Raw genomic sequence first — 21,975 nt, 5'->3', positions numbered from 1 at the left:
ACTAAGCCAGAATCTTCAGTAGCAAAGACATCTAAATACAGACTTTCAATCATATTGACTGACTGAGCAAACATTGAAGAGCTGAAGAAATTTTTATAAGATTGAAGTGTACAATTTATACTGTACACACAGCAAAACACCAATGAGTTAAAAGCACTGAAGCGAACAGTCACACAGCTGTCCATACCCCATTCACTGGCAGACTGCATCTTTTGGCATTGGAGTCATTTACTCCAATGCCAACAGAACTGAAAAATAAATCAAGACATTTAAGTTTTAAGATTCTTTCAGACATGGAATGGAATCACTGTGCATACAGTTACCTAGTTTACTCTAATATAGCATGTAAAGACAAGCAGTTACTGTTTTGGGGCAAGATGGCCTAGAGGTCATGGACCCCTGTGGTTGTTCAAAGATCACTATGATTTTTGACTGGCCCTGGACTTAGCATATTACAGTAAACAGTCTTAAACATACTTGTCCAGCTGGTGTTTTTTATTTTTTTTTTTTAAACATTAGTGAGGTGACATTTTTTTGGCTATCACCACAGTGATTTTTGGAGCTTCCAGAAGACAAGTTGTTGTTGGCTGAGCCTTAGTGTGCTGTGCTCAATGAACAGAGGTTCAATTTTTGACAAACTTTTCAGGATCAAGATGCCAAGTGTTACTACTAGAAGAACCTAGACCATCTTGAGCTTGTCTCAGATTTCTAAAAAAAAAAAAAAAAAAAAAAAAAAAATATTATGAAGAACGGTTTCCTTAAATGTGAAGTAAAGGAAAGCCAAGCCATCACTGCTAGTACATTTTAAGACGCTTCAGAATCGCTTCAGAATTACAAGCCAAATCAGGCTCTCAGTGACCTCTCATTCATTTAGCCCTTAAGACACAAACTCAAGAGATACAAGATGTTTACGAACATTATTTTACAAACTCGGTCACACTTGAATCCATGTCCTCGTGTTGACACACGACAAGCATCTTTCTGTCACTCCCAACACTTTTTACCCAGTTATTTCAGTCGTGTGTTTCTATGATTATCTCTGGGCACCTGGTCTCACCGAATATCCTGTGAAAATTATACAGTGGCTCACTTAACTGAAGGGGGTGGAAACAGAATCTGATTTATCATCTGTATTGGAAATCTTGTGCACAAAATGGTGTTCAGTTTAAATACCAATACATCAAATGATCTGAATGCTGGTTATAGTTACAAATTAGCTTGAATTAAAATAAAATCCTTGCTTACTACTGTAAACATTTAAATCAATTTAGATTCTGATGTACATTAGCTCTCACTATATAAATGTTTTATTAACCATTCCAGAAAATTTCAGTGGCAAAGAGCCAATTCTTATCACAAACCTGTTTATGTGGGTGATCATTCCCAACTGTACCCATTCTCATAACTCAGCCACCATACAGGTGTTTGGGTCAGAAATTGACATTGACACCAAACCTCAACCTCTAGCATCCTATGCTACATGGCCAAAGTTGGTCAATTATACTCGTTTGCATTCTGAACACCCATTTAATATTTTTCCAGTTATAAACTCCTCTACTCTGAGAAGACTGTGCTAGATTCAGGTGTGGCAGTGGGGAGTTTGTTTCCAAAAACCTTAACAGACTTTCTAGAGCTCACCCGATACACGTTTATGCTGGAACAAAGAAACTGTAATGGTACAGCACACAAACATCTTGGACCAGTGATCTTCAACCTTTTTCAGTGTGGCTACAGTATTTTGTTCCAACTATACATTAGGCACTCGTTTCCACTTGTTTAATCAACTGTTCTCCAATCAATCATCCTGTTTGGGTGGTGTGAAAGACTTAAGAAAACTGTGTGCTTCCAACATTTTAGCAAGTGTTTGCATATTAAGAGACAACAGGTGCATATGATGGTATACAAATTTATTCAGCCATCTGCACTTTACAGTTGGAACTCTGGGAATTCAAAAACAACATCTTTGCCTGTAAGCTTCTTGTAGACACCAGCAAAGGTCTCAACCTAGAAAAGATTTTACAGAGAATTAGACAGCGCACAAAACAGGACAAATCACAAAGCTTAAGCTACAAAATCAGATTGATAGTTTAAAGTATATATAGCCTATATTTAAGAAACTGCAGTCACCAATATTAAGATGTTACATTAAAATGTTTGTGTTGGATTAATAATGACCAAGTTCTCTAAAAGGCAAGCCACTAAATTAAGAAAAAATAATTAAAAGCCCTATTGCTTAACAGCATCTGGAAGAGAAATTGTACACTGCATGGTTTACCTCCCCAGTAACGGCCCATGAGGCTCTGGGAAGACCTAGGAATATACAGGACGCCGCCCTCACCAGCTAAAAGCCGGGGACATGCATGCTATCCAACGACGTGGAACGGGACTGTACGTCATGGCACTAGAGTGCTACGCTCCCATACGCCACACGGACAGAGCCACATGAGGACCGACTCACGGGATGTCCACGTTGGTGGAGTTGATAACAGAACTAGCACTTACTTTGTGTTCCACGTTGTTTTGCTGTGCCTTGTCAAGGTGGACCTTGATGAGCCGACTACTGTCCAGTTTCACGCGAATCCTCTTGCCAACAATCTCACTGGGGTAGACCAAGTCTTCAAGGATAGCATCGTGCACGGCAGTAAGAGTCCGGCTAACAACAAATACAATTAATACTCATGACCCTTCGATATTCTAGTAAGCTACACAGTAATTTAACCTAAAAAGTATGCCTGTACTGAACTCATTTTAAGCTAGCACCCAACCTGCAAAATCAATTCTGATTATACATGAAGGTGCTTGGGGTTAAAAGCTTAAATGCATAGCCAACATCACACCTTTGCATTGGAAGCAGTCATAGCAATGTCTACAAAAAGACTGTGGGGGTGGGGGGGTAGGACGACATTACATATAATTAACAGCAAGATGCTTGAACAATTCTGCATTGTCACTCCTGATTTTAGCTGTGCTGAACAGATCGACAACTGCTAGTAAAAGCTTTTACTAAAAACGTAGAACGTAGTGATGTCTATATCCAGAAGACATGTTAGACATGTTAGTTTTTTTTAAATAAATAAACAGATAGGAAAAATGCTCGCTTAATGTAGCCTAATTGTTTGCTGTAGATAAAACCACCATGAATTAACCAAACATGATGGCTACTTATTTTCACAATCACTAATGATTAGATATGCCTCAATACTTTCCCCCCAAACAAATCTGAAGCTTATTTCTTAAGCTTCAGATTCAGTTTAGTGGAAGATCCAAGAAACACAGGACATGAGGTACTTAATATTGAAAAGCCACCAGTGTGTTGAATTTACTGATGAGATCAACACACCACAAAAAACACGGTCACATCACCCACTCATACACAAACAAATTCAATCATTTTAATGACTGAAGTGCAGAACATTTACTTTTGCAAATCATTTAAGGCAAATTGACAAATCTGCAACACATGGATTGTTTCAATCATGTGTAAGGTCATATTTAACAGAGAAATTATAAGATTATGCCCTGCATGGTTTACCTCCCCAGTAACAGCCCATGAGGCTCTGGGAAGACCTAGGAATATACAGGACGCCGCCCTCACCAGCTACAAGCCGGGGACATGCATGCTATCCAACGGCGTGGAACGGGACTGTACGTCATGGCACTAGTGTGCTACGCTCCCATACGCCACACGGACAGAGCCACATGAGGACCGACTCACGGGATGTCCACGTTGGGTTTTTTGTTTTGTTTAAATGGCAAAACTAAAGCTCATCTGTCTAGTACAAGAGCATCAAGCATGCAATCATACTAAAGCCAGATCTTACCTCCTTGGGCGCTTCTGCTTGTTCTTTGTGCGGCTTTTCCTTGTGGGTTTGGGCAGAATTCTCCTCTGCAAATAGAAATCCTCATTAAAAACCAGCAACTTTAAATATTCAAGCAAAACAACTGCTTTGAGTTTATGCACTGCATGGTTTACCTCCCCAGTAACGGCCCATGAGGCTCTGGGAAGACCTAGGAATATACAGGACGCCGCCCTCACCAGCTAAAAGCTGGGGACATGCATGCTATCCAACGGCGTGGAACGGGACTGTACGTCATGGCACTAGTGTGCTACGCTCCCATACGCCACACGGACAGAGCCACATGAGGACCGACTCACGGGATGTCCACGTTGGGCTTATACACTTATAATAAGCACAGACAAGTTTCTTTAAATGATACGATTTAAGTGCTGCCTAATGTCTTCAAATATCAAACAAAAATAAAATTTGCTGAATTCAGGAGTGCAGTTTTATCATCTGTCAACCTCCATGAATAGTTTTATATATAATTTTTCCAAACAAAAAGAAAAAATTCCTTCTGGATTAGAATCATTACTCAAATATCAAGAGTACACAATATAACAAATACATCAAGAGGATAAGATCTTTCTACAATATACATGAGAAGGGTTTATTTAATCTCTTAATAATCAAAGAAAGGTAACTGCTTATTATTAGTTTTGCTAATAATCTAGTTAACAAGATGTATTATTGTTTTCTGTTCTTTGTGGTGTGACACCATGACCGATCGCAACTAGCTACTCAACTCAATCTTGCCAGATTGGTAATACATTTTGTCAATAAATAATTTATCATTGGGATAAATGGAGGAGCCTGTACATATGCATAACAAGGGAACTGCTATCTATCTATCTCTATATCGGCTAAATAAGCTTGGCTACCACTTATAGCCTAGCTTTTGTTTGCAGAAAAATGTTACAGGTTAAGAACACTGAAGCATTTACATGCCCAGCAGGCTAGCTAATGCTCTTTATTCACTTCTGGTTTACTACCAGCCACAATACACTTTTCTTTCCAAGTATCAGCTGTTATGCTTTATACACAAAAGAAAAGGCAGTACACATCTTCCTTACCTGTGCAATGAAGACCACATGCTTGCCACTAAACTTCTTCTCCAGCTCACGCACAAGCCGCACCTGAATCTTCTGGAAGGCCTTAAGCTGGGGCACAGGCACGAAGATGATGATGGCTTTTCTGCTACCACCAACCTCGATTTCCTGAAGGGGGGAAAAAAGTGTTAGCAGTGCTCGTCAAACTCCGCACTGTTAAAGTCTTGTTAGTATTACACTACTGTACAAGAAAAGTCCTGCAAGGTTTAAGATTATGCACTGCATGGTTTACCTCCCCAGTAATGGCCCATGAGGCTCTGGGAAGACCTAGGAATATACAGGACGCCGCCCTCACCAGCTAAAAGCTGGGGACATGCATGCTGTCCAACGGCATGGAACGGGACTGTACGTCATGGCACTAGAGTGCTACGCTCCCATACGCCACACGGACAGAGCCACATGAGGACCGACTCACGGGATGTCCACGTTGGTTAGGCAATAAAAATACCAAAATACCATAAATGAGAGACAAAGTGCAATCTGTGAATACCACCACCTGCAGTGGAACAGCATCCCCAAGTGGGACCTACACCCCTCAACAAATAAATAAATACAGGTATACTAAAACCCTCCCTTACTGTAAAAAGCATATATACTGAGACCTGTCATGTTGAGTGTAACATAACTGACCAAACACATGCCAGAGTTGTTTAATGTGTTGTAGAATAATTAGAAAGAAGTAAACTTGGGTATTTAAATGAAGCATGTGCAGAAATTCATTACACAGTTATTACAAGGAAACAGTCATGTGCTACTTGCACGCGGTACCCAATTCTAAATAAATTCTCAAAGAAACATTCATGATCGCTAGGATAAGGTTGATATTTGCCAAAAAGATGTAGAAGTATTACGGATCCGGTAATATTTCAAACTTGAGAGCACCTGACATCTCTGGCCACACTGCTGTTCCGGCTTTAGGCCTTATGAGGTTAACTGCCAACATCCAGGAGGAGACACTAGACAAAGCACAACATATAAAAGTGTTTAAAAAAAAAAAAAAGTCATTTCTGACCTTAGCAGCAGTGATGTTGAGTTCCCTCAGCTGAGCCTTCAGGTCTGAGTTCATCTCCAGCTCAAGAAGAGCCTGTCACAGCGAGACCAGCAGAAACATGAACAACACGTTGACAAAGTGACAGAAAAGTGAAGGATGTGTTTTATCTCCTTACCTGAGAAATACCAGACTCGAACTCATCTGGCTTTTCGCCGTTTGGCTTCACGATTTTCGCGCTGCTACTGAACATGGCCCTATGACTGAAACACAAAAACAGTAAGTCGGTTAAACCTCAGACACAAAGCTCCTGCTTCTATTAGAAGAAACTAACAGCTTTCAGCGGTTTTAGCTAGCTAACACGTATCCAAGCTAATTACACTAGCAGCAATAAACCAAGCACTAAACCGGTGATTAATAACTAACAATTTCAACAACAAACCATTATTTTTTTAATTTATTTATACAAACAGTAACCAGACTTTTGCGCGAGCCGTTTGCTCGTGATCTGATCTCGTGGTATCATTAGCATAGCAAGCTAACCAGTCTCCACTACAAAGAAGGCACAAATAAATAACCAACTAAAAAAAAACATTTATTGTTTTGTATATTTAAAAAAAAAACGAGTTATGAAAACTAATTTATTTACCTATAACGTGCCACCAATACAACAGGCCCAAGCCCTTCTCCATGCAAGGCGAGTTACCTCAGGTCGCTATGCAACACCACCTAAAAACTACTTTCTCCAAACTGCCATCCGACAGAATAAACTCCTTTATCTAACGTATCACAGTGTCCTTACACGATATAACCAAATAAAATCGCAATAAACTGTCTATTTTCGACATTTTAGCACGTTATCTGCTCAAGACGTTACACTGAACTAACCTACCTCCGTCAACGGCGGCCTGGAAAGAGGCCGTAATCTCGCGAGAGGCCGGTAAAAGCGCGTCGCCCAGAGGATCATGGGAAATGTGAGAGGGAAATGCGAAACGAAAAGGCATTTGATCTTCCGGTCTGTAGAGGGCACGCGCTGCCTTAAAATAAAGAAATAAATAATGTAATTTAAAACACGATCAGACTTTTTTCCAGTAGATGTTCTGACTTCCACTATTGTATTATTATTATTTTCTTTTTTCGTAAAAATACAAAATTAAAAATAATTTTAATTTAAGAATGAATTACATTTATGCGATAAAATTGTAAATTTTGCATACTTTATAAAAGAAATACCTAGTATTTGTATGTTAGATTTAAAATCCCTAATTCACTTTGAAGGAAATAACGTTTAGAGGAAACTTTAGCGGAAAACTTAAAGTTCTTTGTTGCTTAAGCAAGAAATTATTATTTTTTATTTTTGGGGGTGTTGTGTGGGATTTGGTAGCTCAGTGGTTAAAGGTGGGGTGTACGTTGTTTGAAAGCCAATGTTGACATTTGAAATCACCAAAACAAACACATCCCTAACCAAAATGGGTGTCACCCCTGTTTTGATAGCTCCACCCCACACATACATACGTAACCCAGGCAACTATTATGGCGGAACCTGCTGGGGCAGCTGGCCGAGGGGATATTTTTATCAGTAAATGACTTCAATGAGTAATACTATGGTAATACAAATGGGTTTTTATAGTACTGTGTGTTGTACTGTGAAAGGTTTAGCTCCGTTTCACGTGGAAGCCGATGTTCAACACCTAGAAACAGAGGCAGAGGTAACGGTAGGTATCCGGAATGTCAATGTTTCAATTGCTTTCTGCTAATGTCAGACATGCGTACTGAACACTCTCTCCGCCCCATATTGACAAGACACATCACTTTCTGCTCATTGGCTACACGTTTGTTTTGTTAGTCGGCCCGACTCAGTTTTCTGAAGCATTTCTAAAACATTGTGCACCCCACCTTTAAGATGTTGGATGACTGTTCGGAAGGTCATGGGTTTGAATCCCAGGTCCACCAAGCTGCCACTGCTGGGCCCCTGAACAAGGCCTTTAATAACCCTCAATTACTCAGTTGTATAAAATGAAATAAAAATGTCAGTCACTCTGGATGAGGGTGTCTGCTAAATGTGTTGGCATAACAAAGAGAATTGCCACTATTCAGCTCCAGGGTCTCAGGTTTGATCCTGAACTTGAGTGAAATTTCTGTGCATTATTTCTCTTCCTTTAATCTGTGAGCTCCTATGTGGGGCTCCTCCAGCTTCTCTGCTTTCCTCCCACCCACCAAAAACCAAAAACATGCCAGAAGGCTTGCGTGGTGCCCTGCCAGCTCAGCGGTTGGGGTCCGGACTAATAATCAGTAGTTTGTGAATTCCACTCCTCGTACTGCCAAACTGTCACTATTGGGCCATTTGATCAAGACATTTAACTATTATTTGCAAAGCATCTTTCACACGAATAAATTTAATCCTCTTAAACATGTTTCCTTTGGGTGCCAGAATTACAATGATATAAGAATGCAAGAAATGTGATAGAAATCTGTAGTTCACCTAGAGGCAGGAGGAAACTGGAAAGATGTAAAGAGAAGAAAAGAAGATCCTAATTTATAATATAGTTTGTGTGAGATTGTGGCTTAAATCAGGCATTATTTAGCTAACTGAAAATCATCCACTAATTACAATGTGAGCAGCCAGAGACGGTCAAACATGTAGGATTTATTGAAATATATATAATCTACAATTAGGATGTAATTATACATTTTTTCAAGAATTATTTTCTCCTTTCTATAAATAAACATACAGTGGTTAAACAATATGCAGTGAATATAAACTCAACACAACACTGTTAAAATTGCAGGTTTCCATAATGTCAAAAAACAAAACCAAGATAAATCATGGCAAATTATTTTCTGCATTTAAAATAAAAAAAGTTATAAACAAATAAAAACATTTTAGGGTTAAAAAAAATAAAAAATAAACTGTAATAACCTGTTTGCACAATTGTGCACACCCCTTAAATTATATTTTGTTAAAATATCTTTTGTTTGTAAATACAGCATTTAGTCTTTTGGACATGTTGGATTTCCCACTCTTTCTTATAAAAAATATTCTAGTTCTATTTACTGAAGTTCAAAAGGACCTCCTGTGCACAGCTCTTTTCAAGGCATGTTTTGGAGGGATGTTCTTATATAGGTCGGATACTCTAATACAAATACATCTGCACATTATCATCTAGTGCTTCCTAATGTTATGAAGAGCAGCTACGTTAATCCCTCTCCACTGCTTCTCTCTTTTTTGCCCATCCTGAGGCATCCAGAAATTGTACCAGCTCCGATTGTCTTCCGTGGGATGAAGATTTTGGACCTCCACTGAGATGAGGCCCGACTCTGTGAGAATCCTGAGGCATCTAGAGATCTACTAGCTCCATTTGGACTCTGCGATACTATAGAGGAGATAACAACTCCATGTGGTCTTTTACATCAATACAACATTTGTCGGACTGTATATTTATAATCACACCCTCCAGTGTCACCCATATGAGGATGAGGTTCCACTTTCAGTCTGGTTCCTCTCAAGGTTTCTTCCTTTACCATTCAAGGGAGTTTTTCCTCCCCACAGTCACCTGAGTCGCCTCAGTGGAGATGAATACAAACACATTTAAATATATCTAATATTAATCTTGAATATTGTATTATAATAATCTTTATATTATTCTTTATAATAATATTTTGCTCTAACTGAGAGTGTGTGTGTGCCCTGCAATCGGTTGGCACTCCGTCCAGGGTGTATCCTGCCTTGATGCCCGATGACGCCTGAGATAGTGACGCCTGAGACATGACCCGAGGTAGTTCGGATGAATGATGAATGAATGAATGAACCTTTTGTTCTATGTTTATGTTCTGTAAAGCTGCTTTGAGATGACATCCATTTTAAAAAGTACTATACAAATAAATTTGAGTTGAATTGAATTGAATTAACGCCACTTTTTGATGGTGGCCATCACAATTGTTTAAAAAAATCTTTTATACCTCTCACCAAATTAATATCATTTGTCAATACAAAAGCTGAGGCCAGACCAGCCTGACGACACCCAGATGCCATCAACAAAATCCTACAGAAACAGCTGATCTTTATTTGGGGTTAATCAGATCACTTCACTGATGACAGGTGTATGAAAATTACTTGAGTTTAAATGTGATTGGTTCATTCTGTCACATCCTGCTAGAAAATAACAGCTATGCAACATTAGATTGATCTCTTTAACTTGATTTCTGATTGGTGTATCACATTAAATGTAGAACAAGATGTAATATGGTTCATCTTGCTGTGCACTAATTTCCAGGCCACTGGATGGCAGTATGAGACCAAAGCTGCCTTTAAATCAAACCCGTTATCTCTAAACGAGGAAGAAATAGCATTGGTGTTTACCTGCAAGAGAAAATCTCGTGGTGTTAGAAGTAGTAAAGACGCTTTATTTCTATTAATTTATTATTTTTTATTATTTTTAATCATATTAGGTTTTTGTGTTTCTTTAACTTTCTGTCTCATTTCAGTTTAACGTTAGCTTCAGTGCTAATTTCAGTTTAACGTTAGCTTCAGTGCTAATTTCAGTTTAACGTTAGCTTCAGTGCTAATTTCAGTTTAACGTTAGCTTCAGTGCTAATTTCAGTTTAACGTTAGCTTCAGTGCTAATTTCAGTTTAACGTTAGCTTCAGTGCTAATTTCAGTTTAACGTTAGCTTCAGTGCTAATTTCAGTTTAACGTTAGCTTCAGTGCTAATTTCAGTTTAACGTTAGCTTCAGTGCTAATTTCAGTTTAACGTTAGCTTCAGTGCTAATTTCAGTTTAACGTTAGCTTCAGTGCTAATTTCAGTTTAACGTTAGCTTCAGTGCTAATTTCAGTTTAACGTTAGCTTCAGTGCTAATTTCAGTTTAACGTTAGCTTCAGTGCTAATTTCAGTTTAACGTTAGCTTCAGTGCTAATTTCAACTTGACGTTAGCTTCAGTGCTAATTTCAACTTGACGTTAGCTTCAGTGCTAATTTTGCCTTCTTTACGACGTCGATCTGTTGGTGGTGGTTGTCGGTTTCCTTAGCATGGACTGATTAAAAGGGCATGTTGAGATTATTCAGTGTTTCCAGTCTTGTACGCAGAGCTCTGTGTGTCAGTGCTGAGGAAATGGGAAAGAAAGGCAGTTTCTTTTACGCTGTAAGGAAAGGACACAGGCCTGGTGTGTACCAAACATGGTGAGAACACTAACTCTAAACCTTCTTATACTTTACACACATTGTCTGTTCTGTTTAATCCTTTTTGCATCTTTTTTGTTTGTTTGTTCTTTGTTTTTTTTAATCCCAAAGGGAAGAATGCAAATTTCAAGTGGACAAATTCCCTGATGCACGATATAAAAAGTTTGCAGTTGAAGATGAAGCATGGGCTTTTGTAAGGAACGAGCCAACATCCTCAGAGAGTAAATCATTAATGCTTACATTTACGCATAATTTAAGTAAAGAGCTTTATGATATCTTCTTAAGATGACGGTGACTTAAAGAGCTGGCAGCATAAAGCTAGTGCTTAGAGATCAGGGGTTTTGAGACTTTGTGTTAGCTGTAAAATATTTTCCCTTGATTTCTTCAGTATAGATACTTTTCAAGAATATTACTTAAATTTTAATGATGGTCCCTTGGTGGTCTAGCAAGAACCAACCCAGCCACTGAACCTAGGGTTGCGTCAGAAGTGCATCTGGAATAAAATCAATGCCAAATGAAATGTGGATCAGCCTTGAATGAGAGCAGCTGAAAGAACGTTTGGATAAATTGAGATTTGAATATGAAACTTTTGTCCGTTTAGAGCCATAAAGGTTTCCTTTCCTAAGCCTTTCTTTGACAGACTGCCAAGCTTTAATGTCATTGACACTGCTTTCATGCACCAAAGTACAGTGAAATTCAGAACTGTTGTGTCGGACATAATCACACTTAAGTTTATACTACACACTTTTCATACATCCAGTAGAAATCCATGTGCAATGTAGGAAACAGTGTTTGTGTCCAATTGTGTTCACAGATGGGTTATTGTTTAGGTTTTTTCACCCAAATGCTTTGTGTTCCTAAAGAGGCTGTGCTGGATTAGGGGTAGGAAATGGCCTTGCATCTTGTAGTGTGAATGCTGTTAGTCCTGCTGGGAAAAGGATGTGCTGAGTGACTGAAGATTTATGTGCCGGGCAGTGGAGGCTCAAGTGGTTAAGGCTCTGGCTTGTTGATCGGAGGAGCTTTTTTTTTTTTTTTTTAGAGGTTTGCAGATCAAGTCCCATCACGGCCAAGCTGCCACTATTGGGCCCTTGAGTCAGGACCTTAACCCTTACTGCTCCAGGGCTGCTGTATCATGGCTGGCCCTTGAGTCAGGACCTTAACCCTTACTGCTCCAGGGCTGCTGTATCATGGCTGGCCCTTGAGTCAGGACCTTAACCCTTACTGCTCCAGGGCTGCTGTATCATGGCTGACCCTGAGCTCTGACCCCAACCTCCAAAGTTGGGCTATGTGAAGAAGGACTTTCACTGTTGTAATGTATGTGACCAAAAATAAAGGCTTTGATTTGATGCTATTCTTTATTTTGACTCCTGTTGAGACATACTTTATGGTAAGTGTCCTGTAGTGTAGATAGTTGCATGTGCAATTTTTTTGTGATTTAATTGCAGACCATTTTCTCATTTTTGCAAAACCAGTGCAACCATCCGATTATCTGGGCTCAGCGGCTAGGTTGGTTCTTGCTCAGGAATCAAACCCAGACCAGATGGTGAGTGCTGGGTTTTTACCTGCTAGACCACCAGGGAACCATCATTCAAGTCTAATTACTATTCTTCAATGATGGGTACAAGCTCACATTATTTATAGGTTAACTTTCTTTGTGATTCATAAGGCATGAATTTAGTTGACTTTTCTTTCTTTTAATATCTGCTTTAAAATGGATTCATTGGTTTTATTACCATTATACAGTGTATAGTGTTCAATAAGCTTTTTGTGTCTCCAGAGTCTGGAGCCACCCAGAGTACCATAAGTGTTCCTGTTGGCTCAAAAAGGCCCATTGAAGAGGATGAGGTTGATGGAGGGAGTGTTAAGCGAGTGAAACTGGAGTCTTCTGCTGCCGAGAGTACTAAGGGTTTCACCTACATGGGTAATAATCATGAAACTTTCCTGTATGGGGTGAGACAGTTTGGGGTTAATAAACTGTCAAACACCAGAGAAGGTCAGGATTGCTGCTAACAAGCTGTATGTGTTGGTTCTGGCTGTAGGAGATGCAGTGGTAGTGTACACAGATGGCTGCTGTACAAAAAATGGAAGACATGGAGCCCGTGCAGGGATCGGTGTGTACTGGGGTCCCAATCACACACTGTGAGTAATGCACTTTACTAACATAATGAAAAGTTTTCTGGGAAAAGATTGTAAACTTCAATGTAGCCTGTAAGTCTTTAGTTTCTTGGTTGGAATTGTATAAAATGACGCTGTTTAACACAAGATCTTTCCTCAACCATCTTTTCCCCAGTAACGTTTCAGAGAGGTTATCAGGGAGACAAACCAACCAACGAGCTGAACTACAGGTAACAACAAGGATTTCTTTATTACAGTATTTAATGCAATATGTGAAGGAAAATATTTAAGGGCTGCTTTTGCTTGATATGAATTTGGCCTACTCGAGATGTGAGTGAGTGAATTTTATTTTAACTCAAATTTAGACACAATATAGTGGTGGCTCTGGTAGACTACCTATAATGACCTCAATAGAGGGAGTCAAAAATCCTTTGTTATTGGTATGTAGGGAATATCAACTGAAAAGACTCTCAGAAATTATTGATTTATTCTATAAAAATGAGAGTACAGCTTTTACAAGACCTTTTTACATTTGGCAAAATGTTTGTCTGGGTTTATTTTTTATTTTTTTGTGAAGTGTTTCACATTAGCGCACAAAATCCCTACTAAGTTTGTTTATCAGCACTGAAGAGTTTTAAGTGTTTTAAAGCAGATGTTTACAGAAAAGCATTATTGTAACTCTACCTTGAGGACAGACACTTCTGCTTTACCTGTTTAATGCTCTTCATTTTCCGTTTCTGGTCTAGGCAGCATGCAAGGCACTAGAACAAGCCATAAATATGGACATCCAAAAGCTAGTTCTCTACACAGACAGCAAATTCACTATTAACGGTATGTGTGTTTTACGTGTTTAATCAGTCATCTCAGTTGGTACAACAGCATCTGAGGGTTTTCTTTTAGTCTTCTGAAGCAGTTTGTATATGTTCAAAATGAGAGGAAAAATGGTATTCATATTTAAATATTTAGTGAAGGTTATGTAATCCAAAATGTTTTTGCTTTATGAAGGGATTACCAGCTGGGTAAAAAACTGGAAAACCAACGGCTGGAGACTCAAAACAGGGGGTGCAGTGGTCAATAAAGAAGACTTCCAAAAGCTTGATGAACTAAATAAAGAGCTTGATGTCAAATGGGTATGTAGTAGATGTGATCTGAGAGCATGTTAATTATTGGGTTGCATCTAATTCATTTGTTTAAAGTCTGGGTGTTGTATGACCTTTTTTATTTGTTTGGCTTGGTTTCATGCTGCATGTTTAAATACATCAGACTTTGCTGATGTGGTTATTCTTTGAATGCTCAGTGTTTTGTAGACTGTGCTTTCATGTGTACCACCTGCGGTGGCTCAAGTGGTTTAAGGCTCTGGGTTGTTGCCAAGCTGCCACTGTCGGGCCCCTGAGCGAGGCCCTTAAGTCTCTCTGCTCCACTGGCGCTGTATCATAGCCAACCCTGTGCTCTGACACCAACCTCCAAAGTTGGGATATGTGGTGAAAGAATTTTACTGTGCTGTAATGTAGATGTGACAAAATAAAAGCTTCTTCCATTGAATAAGATTCACCATACAGCCTTACAATGCCACCCCAACACAAGGCAAACATAAACCACGCTGTCTGGCTGGGAGGGAGGTCAGAACTCTGTCAGGTTGATGTGTGCCACTTTTAGATATCTATAAGCTCATATATGTAAGAGGGCACACTGTGTTGGCCTTTAGCCCCTTAGTTCCCAGCTGTAGTGTGGTGATGCGTAGCTGCCTGCTGTATATCTGCTGTTATGTTCTCCCAGTTTGTTCATGTGCCAATTACCAAAGCTTGAGCGCACTGTTTTTCTTCTATTTATATTCTAGTTGTATTACTGTTTGCTATTATTTTAGGGTAATTGCCTTAACACTGACACTGAGTGTGTAGAATTATACAAAAAACAGTATTCTTGAGTTGCATGTTTTTGGCATCTTCTTAATTAATATCTATACTCCATGTAGTGTGTCCTGACTTTTGACTGGTTTTGTGTGTGTATAATTGTAATTTATTTAGAACTGGAACATACCTGGTTATATAATGAGCTGGCAGAAGCATTGATGTGCACCGTTCTGTCTAGTTGGTCTGTTCTATTTAAGGATGTATTGGCTTGTAAACTAATATTAATAGAGCTGTGTAGAAAATATTGGCGAGACTCTACTAGTTTTAACAAGAGTTCACCTCCGATCATGTCTGTTTTGACAGTGACTATAGAAAAGCTGTGTTCCTAACAGTAACACACTGAACTCTCATTCACTTGAACAAGGGTCTAGGGTTCAGTTGTCTTTCCATTTCTGACTTTTTGGCAGAAGTCCCTTTTTGGGTTTTTTTTTTTTTTTTTTAGTTAAACAAATACATTAACTACTAATTGATGTACTGTAGGCATCCATGTTCAAGATTCTCGTTCTTTATGTTTCAGCTGCACATCCCAGGTCATGCTGGCTATTTAGGAAATGAGGAGGCAGACAGACTCTCTAGAGAAGGAGCAGCAAAACCTCAGTGCTAACTGGTGTTGGCAAACAAAAACTGCTGCTGTGTTCATGCTTGAGCTTTGGTTATTAATAGTGTTTGCGTTTTTTTTTTTTTTTTTTTAATGTTTCATTTGACTCTTTCTGTAAATAAACCTTTTGTTAAAATTGTGATGCTTTGCTAGATTTTTTTTTTTTCTTTCCTGGATGAAAACCTTTGCAGACAGTAAAAGAAGCAGTGTTTTCTTGAAGGTTTGTGGATACATAACCAGAATTAATAACCAGCGTATAAATGTTAGTAGACTGTATCAAGGAATTGTTTCAGTATATAATTTACTGTATATTGTTCATTTGTGAAATCCACCCACTGTCATACAGCAGTTTATCCCCAGATGGCACTGCAGTATATTTTTCCACAACGGCTAAGTATGGAGGACTAACGTTATAGAATAGTGAAAGAAAATCCAAATAGTCAGACATTTTAAACTATTTTTGCATTGCATAATAACTTGCACTGTGCCTTACTGGCTTTCACCACTAGCACATTTTTCTTTAATATATTAGGCAGACATAAGTTTATTGAATGTTACACCAAAAATTGAAGAAAGCACATTTTTGGACTTTTCTTACATATCTAAAATATGGCAAGATAAGAGTGAGGGATGATTAGTTATTGTTTGGTTTTATTTTTTTAATCTGCATAGACATGCATAAAGTGCTGATTTGATTGCATTTACCGAGAGAAGTTTGGCCTCTCATGTACGTGCTCAGCAGTGAGATGGCGTCCTCTGAGCATCGGGTGTTTGTTTCCAGTCTGGGTGGATGAGTGCTCTCTCCAGCTCTCTGCAGTAAGCCTGTGTCTAGACAGCGATGCTACACGTTAAAATTCTGATAAGCCCTGCAGCAAAGAGGGAGAGTGAGAACATATTCTCCTTCATGAGAAGAAGGTAGGTGTGAATCCCAACATAGCTCCCAGCATGCTCTGCTCTGATCTCCACTGCAGCACCTCGGCACCTCTGGAGGCCTGCGGAGACGTGTATCATTGACGCTGGGATATGAAGGCAATACCTTTGGGCGAGACTCGGGATCCATATAGCTAGCAGGGTGATGAGTGTGTATCACCTCACACAGCTACTAGTTGTCAGTTGAGCTTTTTCGCTGTACACAGAACTATCGTGTGCAACACACAAACCCAGATGACATTAGTATACAGTGCTGCAGTCTTTTTGATGGAGCCGAAAGCCACGAACTTGAGTTAGAACTGCAGCAGAGCACTTCAAATTCAGCTCCCTCTGACAGACTGGTGCATGGCCTTTACTGGCATGACACATACATGCAAGCAAATAGGTTCTAAAGAGTGTGTGTTCTGAATCTGAGATCCCTCCACCTTTGTTTGATAGTCAGACACAGAAGACAGACATCTTTTAATTTGTAAAAGATGAAGAGAGTGGAGGAGGGGCAGCAAACACACCGTCATTAGCGTGCATCTGGTCTCGCGGCTCTTCAAACAGCGCCTCGCAGCTGACTCGGCTCCTCCAACCTGGGAGCAGAAAGTGTAGGGGAATTTCCGATAATGAATCCAGCGCGAGGCCTTCTTTTTTGCCGTAACATCAATGGCAGCGCCACGCTGTGTAGGCACAGGGAGTCACAATCAAACACGTTGGCACATCATAACCGAGCCGACATCTGTTTCCATGACAGCTGTCTGGAGCAGCATCAGCATAAGTAACTCCCGCCTCAGAACTTAGCCTAACTGTTTGATATCTCTAGTGAAAAAGAGAGAAGATGATTCTTTTAGGAAGGCTGGTTGGTTTGTTGTTTAGTTCTGCTATTGTAGAAAAGGAAGTTTGGAGTCTGTGAAGCTGGCGGGATTAGAAAGCCAAGTGGTTAGTGAACCAACTTGATGAGCTGTGTGAGAAGCTTCTTGAGTGAAGAGAGAAGCAATACAGACACTAGTGCGGGTTCTGAAGTCGTGCCGAAGAGCTGACCGAGAGCAAGTTGGGAACAAATTTTGGATGAAGCAATCTCTGTGGCCCTTCAACATCTCTGAGTGAAACATGAAAGAGGTTGAGCTACTATTTTATTCTGTCTTCCTGTCATCCATCTCTGTCCACTCAATCTGTGTAGGTGCTTTACTCTGGCCCTGTTCTGTCAGGGGTCGGGATCCATCCTTCCTGACTTACACATGCTTGTGAGGGGGACTCAATACACAGCAAGGTTAACACAGACACTGTGGCATTCTGCTGCGCATAAATTGCCCCCAGATCCCCAAGCCACTCTTCCATATCTAACACAACAAAGTGTGCTGTTTAAAAAGTATGAACTACAATATCTTTGTTCCCAGGCCAGATAATACACTCTGGTATTCTATATAGCCTTAAATGGTGGAAACCTGACTATCTTGCAACTATTTGTATTTTGAACATCCCCTTTCAGATTTTGTCCCCCATTTACTGTTTATAATAACCTCGACTCTTCTAGATTTTGGAGCGTGACTATTGGGATTCGTCCAATCAGCCACAAGAACATTAGTGAGGTTATGCATGTAGTTGGTGTTCCAGTTCCTCCCAAACTTGTTCAGTGCGGTTGAGGTCAGGGCTCTGATCAAGCCACACAAGTTCATGTCTTCATGGGCCTCACTTTGTGCACAGGGGCATTGTCATGCTGAAACAGACTTGGGGACCCTTAGTTTCACTTAAAGGAAATTGTAATTTTTTGACCAGTCTATATGGATCCCAAAAGCCTGTTTATATAAATATTTTTCCAAATAATATTTATCAAAATATTAGTCTGAGTCTGTCAACAGTTGAAGTATGCATGCAATGCAAAGTCATTGTGTCCTTGAACTGAACAGAGCAGGTGGCCAGGTGATGCACTTTCACTTAAGAGGGTGAACTTGGAAGAGTATATGCTGTAGCCTCCAGGTAATCTCTCAGTTTGTAATTAGATCAAAAGATCAAACCACCACTCAGTTGAAACCTGCTGCATCTGCTTGAAAATGGGGAATTTATTATTAAAATATTGTTGCAATCTTTGAAGTACTTTGGTTTCTGGAAACAAGGTTTCCAGGTAAATCCTTCGTGCAGTTCTTCAGTGTCTGTAAAACTCAATGGTTATAGTTCTTGAAATTCATCATTCTGATGTTTAATAGGAACATCTAAAAGAAGCTCTTGATCCGCATTTAGATGATAACCGTGTTAAGCTGTTCCTATTAAAGGGTCAGTTTTGTTGATGGTGATTGAGAGTTATGTCACTATAAAGTCTCCAGATGGGTTTAAATCTGGTGGCTGAAAGCTATAGCACCATTTTCCTACTGGTGGGTAAGATGGGAATTTTGTTGTCTTTGAAGAGACCCACTCCTATCAGCATCCACAGAATAACAGGGCCACAGGTTAAAAGAATGAAATATGTTTTGATGGCTGTTAAGGTATAGAATAAATGTAGATGTGTTGAAATTAACTGTACAAAATAAAATCCAATATTCATGATATTGGTTTTATCACTTGTTTTTCTCCTTTTTTCTAACTTACCGTCAATATCAAGTCAAGACAAGTCAAGAAGCTTTTATTGTCATTTCAACCATATATAGCTGTTGCAGTACACAGTAAAATGAGACAACGTTTCTCCAGGACCGTGGTGTTACATAAAACAAATACAGAGCTAAGGACTTAGTAAGTTAGTCCTAGCAACATAAAGTGCAACTGTGTAACCTGGTGCAAACAGTGCAGGACAAGACAGAAAGACAGTGCAGGACAAAAGACAATTACAAGACAATACAAAAAAGACAATACAAAAAATACACAAAAGACAATAAACAGAAACAGTGCCGACCAGTGTAAATACTGTATGTTCAACAATACTGCATGCAGTAATACTAGAATGAACACAGTTTCCTTGCAGCAGGTCCCTGGGATAATGTAAAGAATTGTACAAAACAGCAAACGACTGAAATATAAAACACTGAGCCAGGTTCACTGAGGCTAATTCCAATTTTTCGCATTTGATGGGACTGCAATGTTTAATTTGCTTTCCATGTTATGCCAGTTGATGAATCCTCACACACTTCCATGTCTTTTCACTTTAAAATTCCTCTTTGACCCCTAAATGCCATCCAGACTGTATTCTGACTCCAGGTCCACCTTAACTCTGACCAGGAGAAAGTGTTGAATGAAGATGGGTAAAATAATTTTAGAAAGATACATGACTTCATGAAAAATTTTGTTGGACCAGAACACTCACAGTTTTCATAAGCCATTTGTTGTTCAATCAATACTCGTTTCTTACTGCATTTTTCATCAGAAAGACTGAAAGAAGATAAAACCCGAGAAAGCTGTGAGTTCAGTAAAAAAACATGTTCAGACTACATTCTGGCCAGGACGCATCGTTATCCTTTGCAGAGATCACTGGTCAGCTTGGCAGACTCTCAGATGCCCTTGACCATGAGTCTAGGGAGAGAAATGGAGAGCAACTCAGGACAAGGTGAAGAACAAATGGTGCCATTAAAGGAAGCAGCTGCTTACTGGAGCTGTGGTTGCTCTGGCTGACCCTTCTATCTGTAATGATGACAAGGTCAGATGGGCAGCTCTGCTCTCCACCACTCCGCACAACTCAACCATCCATCAGCTCCCACACTTCTAATTATGCGGCGGCGCTTTAACCAGGCGTGAGATATCATTACCCTGATGGGAGAGGCCTCTGTCTCTGGATCAACGGCACACATGCACATGCTGGTTTGCCTGGCAGGGCACACAGTCTGAAGCGCTGAGCTGGATCTCACTCCTCTGTGTGTGTGAGAGAAAGAAGACCTCCCATTCATTGTCTTCACCAAGATGTGAACTGAAGCTGATCAACATAATAAAAAAAGAAAAGGGAGGAAGTCTGTATAAACCTTTCGACCAAAAAATAGCTGCAATTGTTCATGCTGGCAGAGACCAACACTCGATTGACTCTACTCTGATCGAGGCAGAAATGGCAGCGTGAGATTTTGTATCTCCATGCTGCTTGGGTTTGAAGCGATAGCAAAAATACTGCTGTGTTGCATTAAAGCATTAAATTGTGTTAATGTTCATCCCCTGGCACTTGGGAGGCTTCAATAATGAACTCTTAATTGACAAAGTCCAATCCATACGTGAACATGGGCTACTGGAGGTCGGTGGTCCACTGTGAACCAATGATGCAGAGTAAAGGAGATGAAGAGGATTGCAGAGAATAGAATTGAAAAAAGCACAGCAAATTGAATAAAGATGACAGAGACTGCAAATGTAAAGACCTTCACTCTAAGTAAAACAAAGACGAAAGCTGCACAAAAGCTTACAACTGATGAGTACAACTGATGCTGCATATGGAAGCCACTTATGAAAAAGAAGACTATCTCCTAAGAAATGTGAGAGGATTGTCCAAGGAGCAAAAGAATAGAGAAGGCATTCTTCACAGGTAAAGTTATCAAATCTCAGAGGCCAATATAAACAGCTCTATGGTGCCCCCTGTCTACTGTCTGGGGAATTTCCTGTTATTTGAACTGACTCATCCATCAAATGTCTCTCTCTATTTTTCTTTCTTTCTACCTCTCATCTCCTCCGTTCCTCCTCAGAAAACAATAAAGCGTCACAGTGACAAGACATCTATGAAGGCTTTGCTTCCATAACACAAGCTGGCTTTGAGGATTCAGACATAGAAAGTAGCCAGAGAACACTGCATCTCATCAGCAAACAGCAGGGTCTGCCTTCAATTTAATTAGCCTCCCATGAGATCCCTCGCTCGCCTGACGGCATAAGCCTGAATGGATGAATGTATACGTTGTGCACATTATTGAATATTTGAAGTGGAGATCAAATGGGTGTCAGTAGTTCATTTAGGGTTATGTGGAATAAAATGTTGTCCTTTTTTTGACTGGGGATGTCTGAAGGATGCAGAAGGTGAGACAAAAAGGTAAAGTAACAGACTGCAGAGAGAGAGAGAGAGAGAGAGGGAGGGAGAGAGAGAGGCTGCTTTCAGCCCACATATACTGCATCATGGGGCATCTCTCTCTCTCTCTCTCTCTCTCTCTCTCTCTCTCTCTCTCTCGCTCTCTCTCCCTCAAATTCCACCTCTTTTGTGAAATGAGTCAGACTAGGTGAAGGTTTGTTGTGCCACATTTTCTGTCTCATTGGAGCATGGCCTTCTGGAACTGCAGATGCCCTCTGTGTGTACACACACGTGCACACACACACACACAGAACAACAGCAAGGCTCGATACAAAATGGAGCAGTCAAGGAGCGCGGCAGAGACAAAT

At 39.9% G+C, this 21,975-nt stretch overlaps 2 protein-coding genes and 4 non-coding genes across 9 annotated transcripts; 1 reads left to right on the top strand and 5 right to left on the bottom strand.

Annotated features, from left to right (window-relative positions):
- Window positions 1–1,892: 1,892 nt before the first annotated feature.
- Window positions 1,893–6,900, bottom strand: rps7 (ribosomal protein S7). Of its 2 annotated transcripts, none has more exons than XM_060866395.1 (7): window positions 6,829–6,900; window positions 6,115–6,199; window positions 5,961–6,032; window positions 4,913–5,056; window positions 3,822–3,886; window positions 2,503–2,653; window positions 1,893–2,004 (listed from the first exon to the last, which is right to left on the bottom strand). In XM_060866395.1, the coding sequence occupies exons 2-7, from the start codon at window positions 6,187–6,189 to the stop codon at window positions 1,927–1,929; spliced, it is 585 nt and encodes a 194-aa protein (XP_060722378.1). In that variant the 5' UTR covers window positions 6,190–6,199; window positions 6,829–6,900; the 3' UTR covers window positions 1,893–1,926. The 2 variants fall into 2 exon arrangements, with proteins under 2 accessions (XP_060722378.1, XP_060722379.1); XM_060866396.1 differs by lacking the exon at window positions 6,829–6,900 and adding an exon at window positions 6,586–6,609.
- LOC132843732 (small nucleolar RNA SNORA73 family) lies at window positions 2,254–2,474 on the bottom strand. The gene has a single exon (XR_009648260.1). It is a non-coding gene; the product is annotated as a small nucleolar RNA SNORA73 family (small nucleolar RNA).
- On the bottom strand, window positions 3,511–3,731 carry LOC132843733 (small nucleolar RNA SNORA73 family). Its single transcript, XR_009648261.1, has one exon. It is a non-coding gene; the product is annotated as a small nucleolar RNA SNORA73 family (small nucleolar RNA).
- LOC132843734 (small nucleolar RNA SNORA73 family) lies at window positions 3,952–4,172 on the bottom strand. Its single transcript, XR_009648262.1, has one exon. It is a non-coding gene; the product is annotated as a small nucleolar RNA SNORA73 family (small nucleolar RNA).
- Window positions 5,159–5,379, bottom strand: LOC132843735 (small nucleolar RNA SNORA73 family). The gene has a single exon (XR_009648263.1). It is a non-coding gene; the product is annotated as a small nucleolar RNA SNORA73 family (small nucleolar RNA).
- A 3,360-nt stretch (window positions 6,901–10,260) lies between the features above and the next one.
- Window positions 10,261–16,098, top strand: rnaseh1 (ribonuclease H1). 3 transcript variants are annotated; one of them, XM_060866394.1, is made up of 9 exons: window positions 10,261–10,328; window positions 11,020–11,112; window positions 11,224–11,333; window positions 12,890–13,033; window positions 13,152–13,251; window positions 13,403–13,457; window positions 13,974–14,058; window positions 14,233–14,357; window positions 15,655–16,098. In XM_060866394.1, exons 2-9 carry the CDS (start codon window positions 11,045–11,047, stop codon window positions 15,739–15,741), a joined length of 774 nt encoding a protein of 257 aa, XP_060722377.1. In that variant the 5' UTR covers window positions 10,261–10,328; window positions 11,020–11,044; the 3' UTR covers window positions 15,742–16,098. The 3 variants fall into 3 exon arrangements, with proteins under 3 accessions (XP_060722377.1, XP_060722376.1, XP_060722375.1); XM_060866393.1 differs by having other exon boundaries at window positions 11,008–11,112; XM_060866392.1 differs by lacking the exon at window positions 10,261–10,328 and having other exon boundaries at window positions 10,369–11,112.
- The last annotated feature ends 5,877 nt before the right edge of the window (window positions 16,099–21,975 follow it).

This window comes from Tachysurus vachellii, chromosome 3 (genome assembly GCF_030014155.1).
Source record: "Tachysurus vachellii isolate PV-2020 chromosome 3, HZAU_Pvac_v1, whole genome shotgun sequence".
Taxonomy (NCBI): Eukaryota; Metazoa; Chordata; class Actinopteri; order Siluriformes; family Bagridae; genus Tachysurus; species Tachysurus vachellii.
This window is presented reverse-complemented; position numbering and strand designations above follow the sequence as displayed.